Raw genomic sequence first — 26,242 nt, 5'->3', positions numbered from 1 at the left:
ATGGTGGGTACTTTTTGTGAGAAGGCAGGAAAACAGGAGAAGGGGGCAGCAGAGAATGAAATGGTTAGATAGCATCACTGACTCAATGGACGTGAATCTGAGCAAACTCCAGGAGATAGTGGAGAACAGAGGAGCCTGCCAGGCTACAGTCCGTGGGGTCAAAAAGAGTCAGACAGGACTTAGCGACTGAACCGCAGCAACAACCGCAACAAAGGAAATAGGGACCATAAGGAAGCACAGATGGCGTTTGAAGTTCTGGAAATGCTCTCTTAATCTGGATGCTTCAGGTGTGTTCTCTTTGAGCTGCATGCGTAAGATTTATGTGTTTTTATTATTTATGGTATACTGCAAAAAAAGAAATGTGATTTCATCTGATGGGACTATGTTAACTAGATGAGACATGTAGTAAAGACACAGGAAAATGAATTGAGCTCCACAAAAGGATTTGAGAGGAACTTAATTATAGAATCTATCAAAATGGGAAATAAAGCCTAACAAGTTAAAGTGTACCATCTGTAGCTAATTTAGCTGTGATAACTCGTTTCAGCACAATTGGTTGTATTTTGCATGCTTAGTACTTGGATTGTGCAACTGCTGAGAATTATTTAATAAGCATATAATTATAAGCCATAAATCATTTTACCCTAATCCCATAAAGTAATCTGGATCACTCTCCTCATTTTTAAATCAGTTTGATTTTTTTGTTTGTTTTTTCCCAAAATGTATCAGATTCTGTTCAGGCTAAATACTGTTTAAAAATGAGATTAAAATTTGGTTCAGTGGACAAGAATATGCTTCATTAATTGGCCTGTTTTTATAGAATATCAATTTTTTAAATCTCTTTGGTTTCCTTCATTTGAAATTTAAAAGTCATGAAAATATCCTGGTCTGTATTCATTCAATATAGTAGCAAACAAAAGTCAAATACATATTAGAATAAAATCAAAAGAATGGAGCCTTTAAACCATTCTCTCATGGGATTCACTGAATATGCAAGACAAATTTCTGCTACTTCAATAGTGGTAAAATATATGCTAGTCCACTACTTTATTGTATAAACGGTAATAAAGAAGAAAGAAATATTCCGTTGCCTTGACTAATAATCTTATTTATTGTGAAAGGTGGAAACACAATTGAATAAACCCATAGGAAATGTGATTCCAACCTTCTCAGTTAAATTGTAGTTGTCTCCCTATGTAGTAAATACAGATGAAGTGTTAATTTAGCAAGAGGAAAAAAAGTGTATGCTTTTTCTATTTAATCAAGTAGATAATCATTTTAAAGCATATTTATGTTACTTTATATGTAACTAAGATATTTAAAGATTGGAGATCCTATAATTTCTATAGAAAGGAAAAATATTTAAATTATGTGGTTTGGAAGAATAGTAGAGGCATTGTAAAATAAATATGTCTACTTTCTTTGAAATAAAATTTTGCCTCAACCTTAAAAACATTCCCTAAGTTTCTTGAAACTGTTTTATGGTCCCTAATGAGATATGAACTATAATATAGAAGAAAAAGTCCAAGGCATTATAATAAATGCAGTCATTTCTTAAGGACCAGACTCTGTGGACACTTTGCCAGCTACCCTTCACCTTCTGTCTCTTGCCATCCTAACTCTTTGCCACATTCTGTACCAGTGAGATATAGCAATGACTGAATGTGAAGAATGAGCTCAAAAACCAGTAGTCTAGATGAAGAATAGGACTTCTCACAAAAGAGTCATTACTGAGACTTCTGAATCTTGATCTCTCCTCTGGGGATGGGAAAAAAAATTGAGATGGAAATTGAGTAGGTTCGTTGTAAGTATTGAAGAGAGGGAGAGTACAGGGAACCAGATACTTGTTCCTTCAGCCATTCTATCCTTTAATCTTTTATTAGTCAAGGCTCCTTTTGAGAAGAATTGAGGAAGTGAGCCATATCAGAAAAGGTAAATGATAGGAAATAGCCCTTGGCCTGGGAACCCAAAGGCAGAAGGAGTGAGCAACTCCTATCTCCCTAAATTCATGTCACCTCATACTAGCTTCTTTATGTTTAAAATGGGAGCACTGGGGTGGAAGAGAGGGGTACAGGTGTATGTTTTAAGTACCCCTGGTAGAAATTATTGTTAATTGAAGTGAGTACTGAAGGGGCTTCCCTGGTGACTCAGATGGTATGCCTACAATGCAGGAGACCTGGGTTTGATCCCCGGGTTGGGACGATCCCCTGGAGAAGGAAATGGCAACCCATTCCAGTACTCTTGCCTGAAAAATCCCATGGACGGAGGAGCCTGGTAGGCTACATACAGTCCATGGGGTTGCAAAGAGTCGGACATGACTGAGTGACTTCACTTTCACTCACTGAAGTAGAAATACAACCTGATTAGTGACCTAGAAACTTCAAGATTCTGTCCACAAAATAAAGAGTTCATGAATAATTTAATTTGGTTACTGTGTTACAGTATTGCTATGTTAGATTAATTAGAAAATGTATGTGACTGTTTTCCCATTATTGAATGTGGTAAAACTTAAATTCTTCATACTGCTTTTACATTTTCTAAAATAAATATAATTGTTATAATTTTCTATGAAACATGCTTTAAATACAGATATCTACCCTATAATCTCTAGTTGATAGCCTTGAATAAATTTAGGGAATTTCTTTTTTTTAGTAACGTATCAAAAATTTTTAACATTATACTCCTGCTCTTTTATTAGGATTTGGAACTTGGAAGGAATACAGACAGCTCATTTTGTTCTTCATTCCCCTGGAATGAGTGTGTGCTGGCATCCTGAAGAAACTTTTAAGGTTATTATTTATTATAACTTAGCTTTCTTTTATCAAGCAGAAAAGACATACAGATGTGAAATACCTGCACAGAGAAGAAAAAAAAATTCAGTGATTTGTTTTTCACCTCAGAGACTCTTAATTGTCACAAATACATTTAGGTTAGTCTAGAACCTTATAAGTTCTCTGTAGTCAAGTTTTTATTTGACAACCATCATCTATTTACTCAGAGTATACTTTTCATGCCTTTTGGTAGGTTATGATCTAAACCCTAATGCCTCGACTATCTAGTAAGCAGTATTTGTTTTAAAAAAAAATATTAAATCCATGCTTATGAGCCATAGTGTAGAAACAGAAAGCATCAGTGGCATAAGACAAATTTGACCTAGCTGCAGTGGTATTCAATTTCTATTCAGACTAAAACTTTCTAAAATTCCAAAAATACACTATGAGTTATTAATTAGCCTAAATTCCATTAAGAAAGGAGCCATTCAACAAGAGTTCTGTCATTTGCCAGTATCTTCTCCTGGGTATTACTCTACATTCCAGAATCTAAAATGTTGCCACATTCATCTTCTTAAAGTTAGTTCTTCCACTGTCCAGAGTTCCTGTTAGTTTATAGGCATCCTGCTTTTCATAGCCCTCTAAAGTGTTCATACTTCTCCATGACTTTTCTCTCCTCACACTTGCACTAAACTTGACTAATCACAGCAGATTAATAATACCTACTTATGTTTGGCTCAGCATTCATGTAGTTAGCTCATTTAATCCACATGGCAGCCTTGTGAGATGGGTACTGTGAGGATATCATTTTACACATAGGGAAACCAAAGCTCAGAAAAGTTAAGTAACTTGCCCAGGTTCACACAGCTACTAACTGGAAAAATGGACATTTGTACCCCAGGAGCCTACTCCATAGGCCTCGCTCTTAACCCTGGCATTCTTGTTTCCCCATTTCAGTCTATCACCTTCACATCTTTATTTCTGAATGTTTGAACCCATCACATCTTTTAACTTCAGTTCCTCTTTACCCATCCCATGATCTAAATCTCCTCTACTCTCAAAAATCATGTGATATTTTTAACAAATCCAATGGGCTTTTCTTCCATTCTTAATCTCAAGGCAGCTTTTTATACTGTTGATCATTTCTGCCTCGAAACCCTGCTCATTTGATCTTTAAAGCTGCATTATTCTAGCCATCTTGAGCATCAATGCATGTATATTCCCTTTCTCTTTCTCCTCTGCTAACTATTCTTTCATTATGTATTTGTAAATTGTTGTAAAGAGTATTTCTCACCTACACTATACCCTTTACTATAATAGAGGATAAAAAAAAGAATCAAACATCTAGTTAAGTAGAATGATGACATAAAGAAGGATTAATCATATACACTCACAGCCTTCAAAGTAATCCTGAGCTGAAATGCCCCAGACTACATTAGTGTGTTCTCTGAACCCTGGGATACCATGAAAACTTGTTTCAGGCCTATTGGATATTTTATCAGTAGAATTATATTCTGTATGTGAAGATGAGTGAAATTTTATAATTTATTTATATTACATATATAGGGATTATTTCCATGTGTATATTAATTCTGAATCCAGATTCTAAATTTTATTTTACAACTAGATTTCTCCTTTGCAGCAGTGAGTCTACATGAAGCGTAATCAAAGAGTCTACCAGAATGTTAATATTACCATGTATAAATATAATAGGCTCCTTTTTAAAAACTGTGACCCAATAAAAACAAAAGCCTGTGACCTAGATGAGAAATGAGGATGTTTATCATAATCTCTATCCCAAAATTTGTATCTTAATACTTAATTTGTGGTTATTAAGATTCCTTTCTTCCATATGCTTTAAGTTAGTTTCTATTAATCTTCTGTATGTCTTTGAAGTTTCACCCTACCCATCTCCTTGTTTATCTTGTGTCCATGACTTCAGAATGTTTGGAAGTCCCTGCTCTAAATTGCATCAACTCAGTATCCTAAAGAAGATCAGTCTTGGGTGTTCACTGGAAGGACTGATGTTGAAGCTGAAACTCCCAATATTTTGGCCACCTGATGCGAACAGCTGACTCACTGGAAAAGACCCTGATGCTGGGAAAGATTTAGGGCAGAAGGAGAAGGGGACGACAGGATGAGATGGTTGGATGGCATCACCGACTCAATGGACATGGGTTTGGGTGAATTCTGGGAGTTGGTGATGGACAGGGAGGCTTGACGTGCTGTGGTTCATGGGGTCACAAAGAGTCAGACACAACTGAACGACTGAACTGAACAATATCTTAAAATGATCTTTGATATCTTCCTTTCCTATGTGCAGGTTTTTCCAGATCTTTATAAAGTTTTTCTTCACTGTCTCTAGAATACATTCCTCTTAGTCATTAATGTGTATTCTTCACCTTTCTATTCCCACAAATAATTCCTGCCAATCCTTAGTTTGTTTCTAAAATCTTTGGCTCTTTGGTCTGACTCTTCTTGCCTACTTTAGTTAAGACTGACCTTTAAATATCAGTTTAATTGTGTCACTGCTTAACTCAGAAACCTATAATTACAGAAAGGCAACACAGTAGCAGTTAAAAGTATGGGCTCTTGAGTTAACTGCCTAGAGTCAGTGCCCAGTTCTACCACTTACTAGCTAAATGATCTTTGGCAAGTCACAAAATCTCTTCTCAATCACTTCCTCATCTTCTAAAAAGGAAGCTCATGAAGATTAAAAGAGTGAACAATTATAAAGTCCTTAAAAGAAAACCTGATGCATCATAAGCACTCAGTCAATTTCAGCTGCTTGTCATTATTGACACTGTCGTTACTATTAAATGTAGTAGGTGGTGGTTCTCATTGGTCTGGCATATCAAACCCAAAAGTTTTGTCCTGTTTTGCTTGATCTTGATAAAAATGAGGCAGCCAGAGAAGAAAGGTAAGTCTGTGATTACCTATCTCTTAAAATTTTTATGAAAGTCTTCAGTTCAGTTCAGTTCAGTCGCTCTATCATGTCTGCCTCTTTGTGACCCCATGAACCGCAGCACGCCGGGCCTCCCCATCCATCACCAACTCCCGGAGCTTACCTAGACTCATGTCCATCGAGTCAGTGATGCCATCCAGCCATCTCATCCTCTGTCGTCCCCTTCTCCTCCTGCCTTCAATCATTCCCAGCATCAGGGTCTTTTCCAGGGAGTCAGTTACAGATTACACAAGAGAGCCATGTAATCTAGAATGCACCAAGCAAATGCCAGCAATTAATAATAAAGTTACAGCAAACTCCGTGGCAGTCCAGTGGGTCGGACTCAGTGCTTTCCCTGCTAGGGCCCTGAGTTCGACCCCTGGGCTCGGAGCTGAGGTCCCACAGGCCACGTGGCACGGCCGTTGATAGCAGTAGGGTCTCCCTGGTGGTACAGTGGGTAAGAATCCACATGACTGAAGATGCTATGCTGTGAACCCACCATGCTTTGCTGCCTGTCCTAATCGAGGTCCAGGCAGACTTGGCCCTTCCATGGCTCATAAGCTGTACCTGAAATTCTCAAGACTTTTGGAGACAGCTTCAGAATCTCAAGTGTATTTACTAGGTCCAAAGTAAATCTTCCTTGGTCTTCTCCCATTTCCAATCCTTCCCAACCCATGACTTTACACAGCCCACAGATCACTCACCAGTGTTTATAACCTAGCCTTGTAGTAAGGAACACACATGTGCTATAGTTAGACCTGGGTTCAAACCCAAGCTCTGCCACAGGCTTGCTGATGAGATCTGCCACAAGCTACTTTAATCACTCTTCACCTCAGTCTCCTTTCTGAAAAATGGGATTGATGATAGCAGTCTCCTCAGACAGTGGTCATGAGGACTAAATATTTTTATATGTTACAAATTATATTAACAATGTATATATACAACAAATTATTTTTGTTGTCTATTTGTCACTGACCTCATGTTATTAAGAATAGTTTTAAATTCCACCTTTTCTCTTAAGAATCCCCTAATTTTAAAGACTGCCTGTGTTCTAAATAATTACTCCACCTTTTGCATCCCACTGTCTTTCCCCTTAAATTATAGTCAGTTTTTTTTTTTCCATAATTCTCTCTCTTGATGGAAAGTTTCTAAAGATCAAGGATCGTGTCTTTTACCTTCACTGAACGTAGCATGGTGTTTTACATACAAGTGTTTATATGGTTGATCTTCATTATTCACAGATTTGCAAGTGTGCCTGCTCACTAAAATTTATTTGTAACCCCAAAATTAATACTCATCACTCTGACCATCACAGACATGCATGGAGCAACACAAAATTTGAGTTGACTAATGTGTACATTCCCAGCTAGGGCTGAGTGAGGCAGTACTCTGCCTTCTTGTTTTAGCTTTCATACTGTAAACAAGTACCCTATTCATGGTCTATTTAGGGCCACATTTTTATGCTTTTTGTTGGCAATTTCTTTCATGTGTAAAATGGCCCCCAGGCACACTGCTAAAGAGCTACTTAGTATTCCTAGATGCGGGAAGGCTGTAAGACGCCTTACAGAGAAGATACATGTTAGATAAGCTTTGTTCAGGCATGAGTTGTAGTACTGTTGCCTGTGACTTCTATGTTAATGAATCAATATGTATTAAATAAGATGTCTATAAACAGAAACAAGACTATGTATTGATCAGTTGACAAAAATGTTGTGGTCAGAGACTCACAGGAACACAACCCTTTAATTTCCTTTAGGATCAGTGATTTGATATTCACTAACTCAGTGTTTGCAGAAACTTTATAAAACCTTAACTACTGTGAATAACTCAACTGTGTGTCTGTGTGTATATGGATATACTTAGAGTGAATTTTTACGCTCTTCTTCCTGGGGACCATGTATAGTCATTTAAAATTGTACCCAGTTTTCTTGTGTCTTTCTTTTTGCCAGTTTCTTGTGGAGTTTTTTAATATTTGATACTTTTTTTTTTACCTAGGCTTGTCTTATTTCCTTCGCATTTTATCTCCCTTTTGTAATATATGCACATGTTTACGTATTACTGTATATATGACATTGAATCTCTGCCTCCTTCTCAGATTTGACTAGTAAATTAGGTGGTTGAATTCTCTGTTTTTCTGTCTTACAGCTGATGGTTGCAGAGAAGAATGGAACAATTCGGTTTTATGATCTTTTGGCTCAACAGGCTATTTTATCCCTTGAATCAGAACAGATGCCATTAATGTCAGCACACTGGTGCTTAAAAAACACCTTCAAAGTTGGAGCTGTTGCAGGGAATGATTGGTTAATATGGGATATTACTCGATCCAGGTACTGCCTTAGTATATTTATCTATTATTTACCAAAAACTCAGTCACTATTGCTAAATGATCCATTGACCTATTCTTGTATACCTGGGCCACATTGTAAAGCAGAAATAAGACCCTCCTACAAAAGGGCCAGAGTTAATGGATTTTTACGTAACAGACATGGGTTTTACAGATTTACTTTGAGAGTAACAGAAAGAATAATGCAGAGGAGATCTTTCATCTGAGGGGTGTGTGTGCGTGCACTCAGTCATGTCTGACTCTTTGCGACCCCATAAGACTGTAGCCCAGCAGGCTCCTCTGCCCATGGAATTTTCCAAGCAAGAATACTGGAGCAAGTTGCCATTTCCTACTTCAGGGAATCTTCCTGACCCAGGGATCCAACTTGCATCTCCTGCATTGGCAGGTGGATTCTTTTACCACTGAACTACCTGGGAAACCATTAACCAATGTTTACTTTTGTTTAAAAAAAGAAAAACACTGACCCTGTTAAATGATGTTGTTCTATAATGGTTCTAAATCATGTTCATACCTTTGTCATATTTCAGCTATTTTAATTCAGTGCTTATTTGGAATTTTGTCACAGTTTAAGTACCTTGGGCATTGTGTCCTTTAAATAGAAAATAACCCTCTAATCCTTAATTTAAGTTCACCTACCTGAGACCAACACATAATTCATAAGACGCAAAATAATATCTTTTAGTTACCCTCAAGATAAGAGACCTGTCCACATGGATCGAGCCTGCTTATTCAGGTAATGTACCATTTGGGGCGGGGGGGGGGGGGGGGGTTATAATTTGATTTTTTTAATTTGGTTACTTTGTTCATGCTGTGCCAACTTCTAGAATATGTTTCCAGTCCTCTCCTTTGCACTGACTTTTTTCTTTTTTTCTGTTTGATGTTTGATGGTGTATGTGTTTTTAAATTTGTGTTTTCTACTTTTCCACTTAGAGCTCCCCAGATTTGTAATATGTAAGTAACTAAAGGATTTATGAAAGAGAAAGCAGTTTTTGATGCTTAAATCACCAGTGGTAACAGACTTTTTGCTAGTGTTCACATAAGAAGTATTGTATTTCTTCTCTTTCCTCCTTCATTTAAGTATAATTGGATGTTTTGCTTTTTGTTTTTTGGTCTGGGTGAGAGATTGTTTTCCAATATTTTCTTTGAAAATGTTTATAAAATACAGAATGTTACTACTTCACTAATACCACCTCAACAATTTAGAGCATATGCTTTTGTAATTTTTCTGCTGATAAAGATATAAAATGTAGGTTGGCCCATGTCTGTGCATGTAAACTACATACATTGTTGTCCTCAAGTGAGAAACACTGGATATTATAGATCTGTGACTTTTTTTCCACTGAAATCAATGTGCTTGTTTCTCATTTCATTCATTTTTACATAATGTTGCACTGTATAGTGTGGTCTTGGAAAATTTACTAACAGAGACTAAAATCAGTAATAAAATCAATTTATTATATGCTGTATTTCATCAAATCTAAAATACCCCCAATGAAATTGTAGAACCTAAGGACACTATTATTTTATGTATTCCTAAGAAAAAAATGTATTCAACTAAATGTAAGCATGCCATAGATTACAAGGTGAATCCTGATTTCAGAGATGTGAGCAAATATACATTTTAAAATCAACAAACTATAGACTCACAGAAAACTTTTGGTTACAAAAGGGGAAAGAGGGGGAGAGGAAGGGATAAACTTGGAGTTTGGCATTAACACATACACACTATTATATGTAAAATAGATAACCAAAGAGGATCTGCTGTATAGCACAGGGAATATTTGTAATCACCTATAAAGGAAAAGAATTTGAAAAGAAATACATATCTATGTATATATAAAATATATATATATATAGCTGAATAACCATGCTCTACACCTGAAACTAACATGATATTATAAATCAACTACACTTCAATTTTAATTTTTTTCCCCAACTGCTAAAAATAAAACCAGCAAACTATGGTCCTTAAGTCTAAAGGAGGTCATCTCAGCATTGGTTTATGTCGTTTAGAATTCAGACCTTTCCATCTGCTATCCTCAGTGGCAAGACTTTGACTTGGTGCTTCCCAGCTGCAAGATGACTTCCAGTGTTCCAGACACCATAGCCTCATACCATGTTGTCCAAAATGAGAGGAGAGGAAGGAGCCACTCCCCTTTTATTGGGGATTGCTATCTTTGCGGTATACCAGTTGTCTCTTACCCCTTGGGGCCAGACACCCTGTGCCCGGCCCCAGCTGGAGTTCAGTTAGCACAGAATAAGGGCAGTATGCCTGTTGGACAGCAACTAATGGTATCTGCCACACATTAAAGCATTAACTAGACTTATAACCTTTTTTCTTCTGGTCAAGGAATCTTTTTCTTTCCCCTCGTAGCTCCCCCACTGCACTTATTACTATGGCACACTTGTTGCTGGAGATGCATGAACACTTGGTGGTTCACTGATTTGATGTATTCCAATGGCTGTGTTGCCTTAATACTTGAATATTTAAACATCTATGTATTCTAGGCGTTTACTTTATTCCGAGGACTTTAAACTCAGGAGTTTATCATTAATTTTAAAACAAATGTCAATAAGAATTTTAAATGTATGGGGTTTTTAATGTATTGTGCTGTGAAATATTTTTTGTCTGATTCCTTGTTTGTATCTCCTGCCATATTGTCAACTTTTTGGGAACTGCTGACCTTGTGTAACTTTGAAATTTAATGAAGTGGCCCATGATAAGCAATTAATAAATATTCACAGAATGAGAAAATATTTGTAGCTAACTTCCCTGAAATTCCCAGTCTGATTGTAAATCCATATTATCAAATATAGACTTATAAAATTAGCATTTTGGTACAAAGAGAAATAACCAATTTTAGAAAAGCTTGTGTTTGTCTGTAGGATTCTGTACTTATTTTCATCCTTTGTCCTTTCTCAGATGGTCCACAATTAATGAAAACTTATTTGCAACCACTGGTTATCCTGGCAAAATGACGAGTCAATTTCAGATTCATCATTTAGGACACCCTCAGGTAATGTAGCAGTGTTTGATGGTGTATGTGTTTTTAAATTTGTGTTTTCTACTTTTCCACTTAGAGCTCCCCAGATTTGTAATATGTAAGTAACTAAAGGATTTATGAAAGAGAAAGCAGTTTTTGATGCTTAAATCACCAGTGGTAACAGACTTTTTGCTAGTGTTCACATAAGAAGTATTGTATTTCTTCTCTTTCCTCCTTCATTTAAGTATAATTGTGCTTGCCTGGTTGGTTTAGACTGAAAATGTGTGTGTCTGGGCTGCATCAGTTATCCATAGCTGATTTGTACACTTCGTTCCAGGCAGTTACAAACAAATACTATGTATTTCACCTATGAGGGAGCACATTTTTTAATTCTGCTGCCACTATAAACAAAGACAGTTTTTCAATGTACTTCTTGTTTTTGAAAGGTAGTTTTTATTTATTAGTGTTGGTGATGTATTGAACTTCTTTAATCCTTCACATATTTTATAGCCCATCCTCACTGGCTCTGTACCTGTTGGATCTGGCCTTTCCTGGCATAGAACTCTTCCACTGTGTGCAATCGGAAGTGACCACAAGCTGTTGTTTTGGGTGACTGAAATGTAGAATAAATTTTCTGTGTACTTAGATCCATAAAATTGTATTATTAGTACATATTTTGGAGAATTTATTTTTATATCAAATATATACTGTAAGATCTAGATATGTTCCAGTTGTTGCTTTTGTTAAATAAAATATTGATGGTTTGAAAAATCATTTTCCTATTCTATGTATGTGTGTGGTTTTCTTTTTTTTTTTCCTAAGTCATCTTTTAGGACTATGACTAACTCAGCAGCTCTAGGAAAGAAATGATTAGGGAAGCTTAATTCTTTTGATTTTATCACAGGATTTTCCAAAGGGTATCTTATGTACTATACCTTAAATACATGCTATTTTCCTAATTCTCAAACACACAGACATTTACAAAAGGGAAAAAAGGCCTCTCCTTTCACCATTATTCTGGAAATTGGTTGAATGTATTAAATATTTTGTGGGTAAATGCGTATGTATTTTCTGTTAGCAGTATATACACACACAGGAGACATAAGAGACATGTGTTCCATCTCTGGATAGGGAAGATCCCCTGTAGGAGTAAATACCAACCCACCCCAGTATTCTTGCCTGGAAAATTCCATGGGCAGCGGAGCCTGACAAGCTATAGTCCACAGAGTCACAAAGAGTCAGACACGACTGAGCGACTTTCACCTCATAAATATAGGAGTCTTAATACAACTTCCTCAGTAATTATAAAGGATTATTCAATTTAACATAAGAAATGGTTTACAGTTTCTTTAAAATGTGACTCATTACGTTATCAATGTTTATTTACTATATGCGAATTCCTTTTGATTGGACATCTCAACATTCTCAGAACATCTGGTATATGGGATAAAGCTTACCTTAGAAAATAACTTATGATTTAATACCTTTAACAGTCTCCACCTTTTATGAATCTTCACCATTCTTACCAAAGTTAAATGTTTCTGAGATGGCACCTAGTGGCAATGGAACTACATGCACCCTCTGCACAGTCATTGGGGTAAACATTGTATAAGGCAGCCATGTCGTGTGATCTAGTCAGAAGAGTACAATACAGCTAAATAAATCTCTACAAACTGCATTCCTGCAAGTCAATGCCCTCTCTGAAGCTGCATTTCCACCTATAAAATGGAGATGGGAATCACTCTGTCATGGAGTTACTGTGAGCATTAAGTAAAGGTGAATGAAGATACCTAACATGTCCAGCACAGATTTGTAGGTAATATTAATTTATTTCAGATATGGATAGTTCTTATTTTGGAAGAACTAGAAATTTATTTTTAATTAATGAAATATTTTTATTCAAGTTTTCTTTTCATATGACACATCTTATGAAATCAAAATTACCTTTGAGAGATAACAGAATTGTTACAGGTAATTTTTTTTTTAGTAAAATCTTGTAATCATGTAGATATATGGTATAAACTGTTACATGTGTTTAATTACAAGGAAAAATTGTATAGCATAGCAGTTCAGTTCAGTCACTCAGTCATGTCCAACTCTTTGCGACCCCATGGACTGCAGCACACTAGGCTTCCCCATCCATCACCAACTCCCGGAGCTCCTCAAACTCATGTCCATCGAGTCAGTGATGCTGTCCAACCATCTCATCCTCTGTCATCCCCTTCTCCTGCCTTCAATCCCAGGATGGGGGTCTTTTCCAATGAGTCAATTCTTCACATCAGGTCGAATACCATAGCAGTTCCCAAGTTAAGTATTGAATACAGTAAAATATTATTACCAAATATTAAAAATATATTCTTTTACCCCTTCATTTGTAGATTTTTAACTTAAGGCAAAGTTGGAGGAATTTTGACATGGTTCCCTTTAACAGTCTCAGTGAGGGGACAGAGAAGCGTGACGATAGACCAAAGAATTTCTAAGAGTTTCTCATTTAAGGGTGTATTTCAAAAATGATAAATTGGGTCAGTATATTTGAAAATTGTCCTATACTTAGCAATTGAGTGGGCTTAGGAATAGAGGTTGGAGAAGTATGTTGGGGCTTGGGTATTTGGGTATCTCGGAGATGGATCCTCTGGAATAAGGGTTTACCCATTTATAAAAGTTATCCAGTGAAATTACCCACTGGGCCTGGTGTCTGTAAGGAACATAGCTAAGCTCATGGTTATTGTGTGAATACAGTTCTGCCAAAGAGAGGCAGGAAGTGTTACCCTGAGAAAAGGTGATTACATCTGTAAATTAAGGTGACTCTGAGATAAGACATTCTCAAGAAATGAGAGGGATGTCTTTAGCCCTTAGTTTAGGAGTGGTATGCATGTTATCCTGAGTAAACTTTGAGACTATTTCAAATCCTAAAAGATGATGCTGTGAAAGTGCTACACTCAATATGCCAGCAAATTTGGAAAACACAGCAGTAGCCACCGGACTGGAAAAGGTCAGTTTTCATTCCAATCCCTAAAAAAGGCAATGCCAAAGAATGCTCAAACTATCTCACAACTGCACCCATCTTAACATGCTAGCAAAGTAATGCTCAAAATTCTCCAAGCCAAGCTTCAACAGTATGTGAACCATGAACTTCCAGATGTTCAAGCTGGATTTAGAAAAGGCAGAGGAACCAGAGATCAAATTGCCAACATCTGTTGGATCATTGAAAAAGCAAGAGTTCAGAAAAACACCTACTTCTACTTTATTGACTATGCCCAAGCCTTTGACTGTGTGAATCACAACAAACTGGAAAAGTCTTCAAGAGATGGGAATACCAGACCACCTGACCTGCCTCCTGAGAAATCTGTATGCAGGTCAGGAAGCAACAGTTAGAACTGGACATGGAACAACATACTGGTTCCAAATTGGGAAAGGAGTACATCAAGGCTGTATATCGTCACCCTGCTTATTTAACTTATATGCAGAGTACATCATGAGAAATGCTGGACTGGATGATGCACAAGCTGGAATCAAGATTGCCAGGAGAAATATCAATAACCTCAGATATGCAGATGACAGCACCCTTATGGCAGAAAGCAAAGAACTAAAGAGCCTCTTGATGAAAGAGGAGAGTGAAAAAGTTGGCTTAAAACTCAACATTCAGAAAACTAAGATCATGGCATCTGGTCCCATTACTTCACGGCAAATAGATGGGGAAACAATGGAAATAGTGACAAACTTTATTTTCTTGGGCTCCAAAATCACTGCAGATGGTGACTGCAGCCATGAAATTAAAAGACGCTTGCTCCTTGGAAGAAAAGTTATGATAGACCTAGACAGCATATTAAAAAGCAGACACATTACTTTGCCAGCAAGGGTTTGTCGAGTCAAAGCTTTGGTTTTTCCAGTACTCACGTACAGATGTGAGGGTTGGACTGTAAAGAAAGCTGAGCACCAAAGAATTGATGCTTTTGAACTGTGGTGTTGGAGAAGACTTTTGAGAGTCCCTTGGACTGCAAGGAGATCCAACCAGTCCATCCTAAAGGAAATCAGTCCTGAATATTCATTGGAAGGACTGATGCTGAAGCTGAAACTCCAATACTTTGGCCACCTGATGCAAAGAACTGACTCATTTGAGAAGACCCTGATGCTAGGGAAGATTGACGGCAGGAGGAGTAGGGGATGACATAGGATGAGATGGTTGGATGGCATCACTGACTCAATGGACATGAGTTTGAGTAAACTTGGATTGGTGATGGACGGGGAAACCTGGCATGATGCAGTCCATGGGGTCACAAAGAGCTGGACATAACTGAGGAACTGAACTGAACTGACTGAAGCATTGAGAATTCTAACCTCTGTTTAGATCTCATATATAGGCTATCTGACCATTTCCCAGCTTCTACTTTGTTAAACTTTAGTGTGTTCAATTATTGGGTTGGCCAACAAGTACTTTAAATGGTACAAAGATACTTTTTTTCCTTAGTAAACTGTGTTCTTAGTAAACTGTGTTTAAATTAGACTAAGATGGGAGGAATTGTTTGATGGAGAATTAACTATTGGTCATCACTTCTAATTCCTGATAAATAATAGAAGACCTGGTTGTGTATGTGTCCCCTAGTTTTAGTTTTTCCAAGTTTGTTTATAAATATGCTTAAGAGGTTTCTCTTTGTTGAATAAGTTTTCCTCAGGATTGCTTCACTTACAAACATTTTAGAAAGAAGAAAAAAAAGTTGTGCTTATGTTCTAAAACTTGTATTATTTAGGACTGTTGAAGCAAAAGTCAGGATATCACAAATCTGCAAGATGTCAGAACTAAATCCTACCCTTTCAAAATGATGGGATCATAAGTCTCATTTTATTTTTATGATTTGGCTTGTATGTTATGAATATTTCAATGTCTCTCCCATGCCAAAAACACAAAATCATACACCCATGCTCTCCAATTTGTTTCTTTCTTTGGTAATTTGTGACTACATATTGACACTGACCTAGAAATGTTCCTGTTGCTGTTTTAAATCTCATGTCAGTGGAGAAGAAATTGAAATCTGGTTTCCACATTTGTGTCTGTTTTTTTGTAATTGTCCAAAATCTGACATTATCCCAGAAATGCTGATTGGGAGGTTATGAGACAGTATTGTGCCCAAGACTAATTTCTGAAGAGAGAAATTTGCTCCAAATTATTCCCCATATTTTTCTGTAGCTCAAAAAATTAAACTCAGTTTAACCCAACTTTAGACCATACCAGTAATATCATTGGTTCTAGGCCCAAGTAAAAATTTTTAAGTAAAAACGATCATTATGATAGTCCATTTACACATATTCTTTTTTTATAAATTTATTCATTTTAATTGGAGGCTAATTACTTTACAATATTGCAGTGGTTTTGCCATGCATTGACATGAATCAGCCACCGGTGTACATGTGTCCCCCATCCTGAACCCCCGTGCCACCTCCCTCCACACCCCATCCCTCTGGGTCATCCCAGTGCACCAGCCCCAAGCACCCTGTCCCGTGCATTGAACCTGGACTGGTGATCCGTTTCACATATGGTAATATACATGTTTCAGTGCTATTCTTTCAAATCATCCCACCCTCGCCCTCTCCCACAGAGTCCAAGAGACTGTTCTATACATCTGTGTCTCTTTTGCTGTCTCGCATATAGGGTCATCATTACCATCTTTCTAAATTCCATATATATGCGTTAGTATACTGTATTGATGTTTTTCTTTCTGGCTTACTTCACTCTGTATAATAGGCTCCAGTTTCATCCACCTCATTAGAACTGATTCAAATGTATTCTTTTTAATGGCCGAGTAATATTCCATTGTGTATATGTACCACAGCTTTCTTATCCATTCGTCTGCCGATGGACATCTAGGTTGCTTCCATGTCCTAGCTATTGTTAACAGTGTTGCGATGAACACTGGGGTGCACGTGTCTCTTTCAATTCTGGTTTCCTCGGTGTGTATGCCCATCAGTGGGATTGCTGGGTCGTATGGCTGAAGCGACTTAGCAGCAGCAGCAGCAGCAGCATGGCAGTTCTATTTCCAGTTTTTTAAGAAATCTCCACACTGTTCTCCACAGTGGCTGTACTAGTTTGCATTCCCACCAACAGTGTAAGAGGGTTCCCTTTTCTCCACACCCTCTCCAGCATTTATTGTTTGTAGAATTCTGGATAGCAGCCATTCCGACTGGCATGAAATGGTACCTCGTTGCCATTTCCACACATCCTTGATGAGAGCTTGCTCAGGTCCTCAGAAGCAGCATTCTGTTCCAGTATATTCTATCAAGCTATTGTTGTGCTCAGCAGCAGGGACGGGAGAGAACAACAACCTTGCTAGTTCAAAAATGTTTATGTTTAACAGGCATCTGAAAAGAATTTCAAACCAGCTAACATTTGTTTCTAACTATACATCTAAAGAAATGTGCCATTTAAAACATAGGTAGAAGTTTTCTTTTGTTATTATCAATGTGGCTTTAATTTATAGCTACCATTTGTTCACTAAGCACAGTAACACAACAAAATAATTAGGATATCAGCTTTGAGGATCTCATTTCACAAAAGGAAAAACGAGTACACATTTGATGACATATCCATTACTCAAACTCAACAGAACCATTTCTTTTGCATGCACTGACAGACTTCATGGGAAATCAAAAACATTGAATTGTTTTGCTGACCTACTCGGCTGTTCTTTAAACTACATTATTAAAAAAACAATTGCTGCCCTTATGAGGATCCAGTTACATTTGCCTGACAGTTTCTCTGGATGAGCTTATTTCTGTTTTGACTTATGTCTTTGTTATATAGCTATTTGTCTTGTTGACTGACTTGCAACAGAATACAGTACCTTGGGACTTGTGACATATATAAGCTTATAAAATCCATATGAACACTGGTAAGTAAAAGTGAGGTCACCAGGCTTCTCAGCCTCTGCAAACAATTTGAGTAACCAGTAGACTTAAAGATCTATGAAACAAGCATTTCTATCAACTGCAGTTTTAGTGCTGTACTGAACTGAGTGTTTCCTCCCTTTGTAATAAAAGACAGTAAATGCTGCTGATCCCTTTGCTTCTAATGGTGGTTAAACACAAAACTTTCATCTTTCTTATAATAAACACAGCTGTTGTCCTATCAGTAAGCCAAATCCAGACAACATTAGACTTTGGCCAAAATTAAGGTTAATCTCTGCAACCATCTGAAGAAGAGCTTTCTAATACTGCTTTAGGAAATCTGTTTTTGAGACTGTATAAAGGAAATCAGACCCAGACAACTAACCTCCAAATAAGCCAGAGGCAACTAGTGGTAAATTAGACCACAGTGATAAAGAAGGTAAAGACTGTCTAAACAAATTGGTTCATTTTGGTTCATTTTTACTTAGACTATAAGAAATGAATTTTTTAGTTGACATTTAAGTTTAAACCAGACCAATAGAAATTATTTTTAAATAACTTTCAACGATCTTGTCTTACTTTAGTGTTTCTTTGGTTAATTGCTAGTTCTTTCTTCCACTAGTACTAACGAAAACTAGGTGTTTAATTTTTTTTCTGTGATCCAACGGATGCTGGCAATTTGGTCGCTGGTTCCTCTGCCTTTTCTAAATCCGGCTTGTACATCTAGAGGTGCTAGGTTCACATACTGTTGAAGCCCAGGTTAAAGGACTTTGAGCATTACCTTGCTAGCATATGAAAAGAGTGCAATCACACAGTAGTTTGAACATCCTTTGGCATTACTTTCTTTGGGATTGCAATGAAAACAGCTTATCCAGTCCTGCAGTCACTACTGAGTTTTCCAAATTTGATGGCGTATTCAGTGCAGCACTTAAACAGCATTATCTTTTAGAATTTTGCCAACATCCGGTGGATCAGAGGAAAAGCAAAGAAATTCCAGAAAAACATCTATTTCTGCTTCATTGACTATGCTGAAGCCTTTGACTGTGTGGATCACAACAAACTGGAAAATTTTTAAAGAAATGAGAATACCAAACTCTTTTAAAAGCTGGCTTAAAACTCAACATTCAAAAAACTAAGATCATGGCATCTGGTCCCATTACTTCATGGCAAATAGATGGGGAAACAATGGAAACAGTGACGAACTTTTATTTTCTTGGGCTCCAAAATCACTGCTGATGGTGACTGCAGCCATGAAATTCAAAGACGCTTGCCCCTTGGAAGAAAAGCTATGACATTACCCTAAAGAGCAGAGACATTACTTTGCCAGCAAAGGTCCATCTAGTCAAGGCTATGGTTTTTCCAGTGGTCATGTATGGATGTAAGAGACCACAAAGAAATATGAGCACTGAAGAACTGATGCTTTTGAACTGTGGTGTTGGAGAAGACTCTTGAGAGTCCCTTGGACTGCAATGAGATCAAACCAGCCCATGCTAAAGGAAATCAGTCCTGAATATTCATTGGAAAGACTGATGCTGAAAATGAAGCTCCAATAATCTGACCACCTGATGCAAAGAGCCGACTCATTGGAAAAGACCCTGATGCTGGGAAAGATTGAAGGCAGGAGGAGAAGGGAGCAACAGGGAATGAGATGGTTGGATGGCATCACCAACTTGATAGGCAAGAGTTTGCGCAAAATCTGGGAGATGGTAAATGACAGGGAATCCTGGAGTGCTGCCGTTCATGGGGTGGCAAAGAGCCAGAAATGACTCAGAGACTGAACAACAACAGCAAAGTGTTTATATATAACAGATAAAATAACTCGGATACATTTTATTATGAAAGTGAAAGTCATTCAGTTGAGTCCAACTCTTTGTCACCGCATGGAATAGTCCATGGAGTTCTCCAGGCCAGTCTACTGGAGTGGGTAGCTGTTCCCTTCTCCAGGGGATCTTCCCCTACCCAAGGAATGAACCGAGGTCTCCCACACTACAGGCAGATTCTTTACCAGGAGAGCCACCAAGGAAGCCCATGTTTTATTATAATTATTGTATAATAGCTTGGCTCACTTTGGTTTCCCGCCTACCAAAAAAGGGGGTGGGGGAAGAGGGTTCCATTAAGATTTAAATTCTCTGGCATTTTAGCTACTTAGCTAAATGTTCTGTAGGACTGATCCTCCTGAAAGTTGGACACAAGTGCCTCAAGCTGTGTTGTGAACAGCTAACGTTGTTCCGTTCTCTCCAAATTGATGTACTAAAGAGAACATCTGTGGGAGCATCCTTCACTTGAAATCTGTAGAGTTCTAATGAGATTTCCCTGGGACAGTACAAAACCTGATCATACATACAGCTAGCTGCTTCAGAAGTCCCAACCCATCCTGGACTTCCCCACCTCAAGGACATTAACCCATGTACTTGGCCCCATGGAGCAATTCTGAAATTCTGTCAGTGTTTTTGACCTATTCCTTTCCCTATCATTTTACCCACCTACCACAGTAACTAAGATGTGTTCGCATGTATGTATAATCTTTATAAAACCCTGGGTCATTGGTTCCCAACCTGTTCTTGGCAAATAAATGGGAGAATATTAAAGTATTGGAAGAGTTTCTCAATCATCATACCCCTATTATAATCCTTTTCTTCCTTGGAAGCTATGAACTCCTGGGGTCCTAAGATAACATAGATGGCCCCCAAATCAAACTGCCCACATAATTCTAACAGACATTGACCTCAAGTGTCCTGCCATTTCCCACTTCCTCCCCCAAAACACCCATTAACAGTAGACGGAATGAGCCTGCCAATGAGGCCTTCCCTCCAGTTCAAAGAGACTGGCTTTTGAAGATCTCATTCAGAATTCTTGAGAGTGTTAAAAAGTTCCCAGATACATCAAGGTGTGCCTGTCATCTTGATACCTATTTTGTGACCCAAGGTTTGGCTCGAGTTCAGATGAAAGCTAGAATACTTTATCCCTGCCTATGTAATATGTAAGGCAAGATTTTCTAGAGCAGGATATATTACAGGAAAAATGAACAGGACCTGGCCTAGAAAATAAAAGGAATTGAAATACTATCTTTGAATGAAAACTTGGGATTTTAAGATGGATTTCCAATATAGTTAACCCATTTCCATTTAATATTCTCATTTTAAATCCTCAACAATGTATATGTATTTATTCAACAAATATTAAATATAGAACCACAATTATCTGGGGCTCCTCAACATTTATTTTTCTATTAAAAACAGCTTCTCATACTGGCAAATATTGTGAACCTCTTTCCTAGACTAACTGGTTCATACCTTCTGGCCCAGTCATTTTTTTAAAGGGGAATAGAAAAGGTTCTAACGTGATCATTTTGAATTCTAGAAACAAGGCTACATGAAGAAATGTTGACACTGAACTTACAGAGCAGTGTTAAGTGATTTTATGAGGTTGTGATTCAAAATAACCTGACTGCTTTCTGGAGTCCGGGTGCTGAGTCATTTACTGAAACTGCCAGAGGAGATTAATTAGAAGCAGCTCATAGTGGCATCATTTGCTTTTTTTTTTTAATAGATGGAGAAGGTTATTCTGTGAAGAAGACAGGGTACTATAGAAGAGGTACAAAGCTAATGACTGAAGCCTGCCTCATTTATACCCCCACCAATGGGGAAAAAGGAAAAAAATCTGCTTAGGAATTCAAGATACAAAATACCTTGGCTCTATCAAAATGGTAATGGTTAGTTCTAAGAAGAGTGATTGTGGGTTACATTCTTCCTTCCTATGCTTTTTTCTTTATGTTTTCCATAAATAAATATTTCACTTTTAATAATAAATTCTTAACCTAAAAATAAGCAGATTCTGCTATCATGTGCATTGCTCTGTAACAGGTATAAGAGAATATAAAGAAATGGACTCCTTGGACTGCAAGATCGAACCAGTCAATCCTAAAGGAAAACAATCCTGAATATTCATTGGAAGGACTGATGCTGAAGCTCCAATACTTGGGCCACCTGATGCGAAGAGCCGACTCATTTGAAAAGACCCTGATGCTGGGAAAGTTTGAAGGCAGGAGGAGAAGGGGATGACAGAGGATGAAATGGCTGGATGACATCACTGACTCAATGGACATGAGTTTGAGCAAACTCCAGGAGATGGTGAAGGACAGGGAAGCCTGGTGTGCTGCAGTCAATGGGATCACAAAGAGTCAGACATGACTAAGCAACTGAACAACATCAACACAGAAATGGAAACTGGCCTGTGATCTCAAAGAAATTATAAAGAGGCTAACAATACCACATGGTCACAATGTGTTAGGTATCAAGTGAGTGATGCTTTACCGTATCAAGGTGCTTTATGGACTAAAAGAAGAGAAGTGACAGTTTAGATGACACTTGGATGGGGGAGCACCAGTTCTTCAGAAGCGGGGTGCAATGTTTTAGGGGTTATTAAAACAGGAGGTTTAATTGAGAGTCTGGATAAGGGATGATTAGACCCTGTCTCCTAAATACCCTCCCCATGGTTTCCATAGCCAGGCAGCTACTCCTTCCCCTCTGATCACTTCTTGAGAAACTGAATGTGGCTCTAGTCCCAGAAGTGAGGTGCCTTTCTGAAACTGTTACCTGAAAGGTCATATACTGAAGGTGAGTGTTCTGTGTTTCCTTGGATTCTGTAATTGTCTTTTTTAGCAGATATTCATCACATAAACAGTTATATTAATTATATGTATAATTATATATAAATATATGTAACTATATATATATATATAAAACATTATATATATAAATTTCTATATCCCTGAAGCTCTGACGTTTGTGGACTTAAAGATCCTGGGAAAGACAAGCATCTACCAGGACTAGCTAATTCCCAAAGTTAGTCAACAATTTATTTGCAAGCACATTTCTCATACACAAACCAACCAATCTGAGTCCATTACCCCCAACCACCTCCTTATCTAAACTTTTACACCAAGCCAATATTTCCCCTGCCATAATTCAACCCAGGGCAAGGTACAGACAAAAGGGACAATTCCTGTGCCCTAAACCCACTGGAATTATTCACACCAGCCAGTCTTCACCTGTTTCTCCTGTCCTGCCTTGCCTTTCAACCACAGAAATCACAGTAAAGGATACGGTGTAGGCTTTCTCCTGGCTCTTGCTTCTGTCTGCCTCCCAACCAAAATTTGGTGTTTCCCCTACAACCTGTGTGGCATCACGTGTCCGCTTCTCTTGGGAAACATAAGTAACATTCTTTCGATGGTAATTACCTTTCGGTCATCACTCATCAACTACATAAGTTAAATCCCAGGGAACAACATAGCAAAAGGACCTCCCCACTACTAAGCAAACTTTCTTAATCTTTGGCTAAATGCGGTTTTATTGGCCCCCCCCAACTGTAAATATCTCCAGATACCTTCTCCTGAGGTAATCTACTTTTTAGGGACTACTGCCTACAAAAGCCTACAATCCAACATTCAGAGTGAAGTTAAGAAAGGCACAATTAAAAGAAGGAGCCTGAAACAAAGGATTCTTAACTAGGTTAGATTATATCTAGCCTAGAATGAATAAAAAGGCTAGAATTCCTTTACTTAACCAAGTCCCAATAGATGATTGAATCTGCCTGCAATGCAGGAGACCCCGCTTCGATTCCTGGGTCAGAAGGATCCCCTGGAGAAGGGATAGGCTACTCAGTCCTGTATTTTTGGGCTTCAGTGGTGGCTCAGAGGTAAAGAATCTGCCTGCAATGCAGGAGACCCTGCTTCAATTCCTGGGTCAGAAGGATTCCCTGGAGAAGGGATAGGCTACTCAGTCCTGTATTCTTGGGCTTCAGTGGTGGCTCAGAGGTAAAGAATCTGCCTGCAATGCAGGAGCCCTGGGTTCGACCGTGGGGTTGGGAAGATTCCCTGGAGTAGGGCATGGCTATCCACTTCAGTATTCTTGCCTGGAGAATCCCCACGGACAGAGGAGCCTGGCAAGCTACAGTCTATGGGGTCACAAAGAATCGGACACATCTGAGTGATCTAAGCACAGCATCACTCCTGGGGGAACTGGGGAGCAGAGTAGGGGGTATTTAAATTTATTTTCCCACTATGCTGAACCAATACTATACTCCTCTAACTTCATCCTGAAGCAGAGCAGAAAGAAAAACAAAAAAATAGGAACCCAGTCTCATTTCCCCTACCTAAGAACTGATTCACGATAAAAGTGACTTTCTAGTTATCTGCTATGAAAACAAAGATAACTATTAAAAGATTCTTAAAGACTTTTTAATTTAATGGATATATGCAGGTGGCATTTAAAATGTCTGACTTCTAAAATCAGTATTCATTACAATTTACTTGCTTTGTCTCCAGAATTCAGTACGATAAGTGAAATCCAATGAGAGAAACGATTATATATTCGAGAGGATTTCTGGCAGTTGTCCAGAACTTCTAGATACTGTTCTTAACAGCCCTGGAAATTCAGTTAAGTTTTGAGTGGCACTGCCGTCAGGAGCTATGGATGATTGATGAACAGTAATCATCAAGGATCCTAGGAGATGGAGAGACACTCCCTCTTTTCTGTTAACTAGAAATTACATCTCATAGCATTACATTTCTTTTCTTTTTTAAAAGGGCACTTTGAAAAAAATTTTTGTCAATCTTCCAACTTAAGATAATGTTTCTATAGTTCTCTAGGTAGATACATATGCTAAACCGCATTCGACCTTTGTATTCACCACAAGGCCTAGCAGAGTACCTGGCACTTAAGTTTAAATATATATATATATTTTTTTTTTTCTTTTTTGAAATTAACGAATAACTTAGCTGCATATATACCACACCAGACTAAGCAGGGATAAACTCTAACAGACCCCACGGTTTACCTTTTTTTTTGGAGTGGGGGCAGACTGGAGGTAGGTAAGATTTTGCTAGACTACAGACTTGCTCCACCCGACGCCCCCTTGTTCGACGTCACAATCCGGAGCGGGAACTACCATTCCCAGAATGCCGTGCGAATGGGCAGGCTCTCTGGAAGGCGCCGAGTGATTGGCGGGAGGAGGCGTTTCCTTCCGGCGTTTCCCCGGGCCGGGAGGCGGGGACTAGGAGAGGCTTTCGGACGCTATTACCGGGTTGGGCGGCTCGGGCTGGGGAGGGGTTTGGGGGTGAGCCCTGGGTCCCCCGCCCGCTGAGGAGATGGATGAGGATGGGCTCCCTCTCATGGGCTCAGGCATAGACCTGACTAAGGTTTGTAAAGATGGAGTTGGATTTCGGCGACCTGGGAGGAGGATGGGGAAGGGACGCAGGGTTCCCAGAGAGACCCCACCTCTCAGCCCAACCCTGGCCTGTGCTTGTCTTCCCCGCCTGTTGGGAGGGAGGGTCCCACAGTTCACCTTAAAAGGGGGTCTTTCCCGAGCCTTCTAAGGCGGGGCGGGAGTCGTGTGCCTCTCCTCCTTCCCTTCCCGAGTCACGAGTTCATGTCCTCCAGGGTGAGAACTCTTACCCGTTCCGACCTCTAACCCGACCTCCTATATTTGGCCCTTCAGTTTTTCGTATGTTTATGTGTGTGGCCTTTGCGAAAATTCGCATCTGTGTGTCCAGAACCCGTTCTCAAACTTTGCAACCTCTGTCATTTGGGACACCCCACCCCCACAGTTTAGGAAAACAAGTTATTGACTCTTCGCAGTACTTCCAGTGACTGTATCAAACAGCAGAACGCCTCCTTATTAATCTCAAGGTGATTGCGTTGTGTACGTGTCGTCCTGTACAGATCATGTTTATTTTTACGTAAAACAGGTGCCGGCTATTCAACAGAAAAGAACGGTGGCATTTCTAAACCAGTTTGTGGTGCACACTGTACAGTTCCTCAACCGCTTTTCTACAGTTTGTGAGGAGGTAGGTCCTTCGATACCGGTTTAATGAGTGGCCCAATGTCACCTTGCGCTTAGGAAGGTAACATGAGTTAAGCAAGAATTATGGTGCATGCAATCATGTACTATGACCTCTTGTCCCCCAGTAATTGTGTTGACATACCTTAAATCCTCTTTGATTCTATTACTGTCAAGTTCCTACAGCCCATCTCTGCTGAATGAACTTTCTGGAGGCTTTGTGAAATAGTTCAGCAAGGTTTATTGTGATTAAACAGAACAAAAGCAGTTTCAAGATTTCATAAAAACTTTTTTTTTTAAATTTTGAAATTCCTTATGTTTCTCTTACCCTAAGAATTGCATTCTAAATATACACTGTTTCAGTTTCTATTAAAATTATGTTACATTGCTTGATGGAAAAGATGATTGGGGAGGTAGCCTAGAAACATAACTTGGGCATCAAATATGATAGAAATAAAAATACTTCCTGCAAATGACTTGT

At 38.5% G+C, this 26,242-nt stretch overlaps 2 protein-coding genes across 4 annotated transcripts in view; both read left to right on the top strand.

The window, feature by feature from the left end:
• Window positions 1-11,817, top strand: part of NUP37 (nucleoporin 37) — a 41,321-nt gene extending 29,504 nt beyond the window's left edge. For both annotated transcript variants that reach the window (XM_043440423.1, XM_043440422.1), the window contains exons 6-10: window positions 2,699-2,789; window positions 7,861-8,042; window positions 8,742-8,792; window positions 10,983-11,076; window positions 11,554-11,817. In XM_043440423.1, the coding sequence (XP_043296358.1) occupies window positions 2,699-2,789; window positions 7,861-8,042; window positions 8,742-8,792; window positions 10,983-11,076; window positions 11,554-11,667 (532 nt within the window). In that variant the 3' untranslated portion in view covers window positions 11,668-11,817. The remainder of the gene's footprint in view (window positions 1-2,698; window positions 2,790-7,860; window positions 8,043-8,741; window positions 8,793-10,982; window positions 11,077-11,553) is intronic.
• Window positions 11,818-24,948: 13,131 nt separating this feature from the next.
• Window positions 24,949-26,242, top strand: part of WASHC3 (WASH complex subunit 3) — a 55,484-nt gene continuing 54,190 nt past the window's right edge. Inside the window, exons 1-2 of one of the 2 annotated variants that reach the window (XM_043440601.1) lie at window positions 24,949-25,120; window positions 25,670-25,768. In XM_043440601.1, coding sequence (XP_043296536.1) covers window positions 25,070-25,120; window positions 25,670-25,768 — 150 coding nt within the window. In that variant the 5' untranslated portion in view covers window positions 24,949-25,069. The remainder of the gene's footprint in view (window positions 25,121-25,669; window positions 25,769-26,242) is intronic. The other variant, XM_043440602.1, reaches the window with a different exon arrangement.

The sequence above is a fragment of the Cervus canadensis genome, chromosome 21 (assembly GCF_019320065.1).
Source record: "Cervus canadensis isolate Bull #8, Minnesota chromosome 21, ASM1932006v1, whole genome shotgun sequence".
In the NCBI taxonomy this organism is placed as follows: Eukaryota; Metazoa; Chordata; class Mammalia; order Artiodactyla; family Cervidae; genus Cervus; species Cervus canadensis.
The sequence above is the reverse complement of the archived record's forward strand: the minus strand, read 5'-3'. Positions and strand labels throughout refer to the sequence as shown.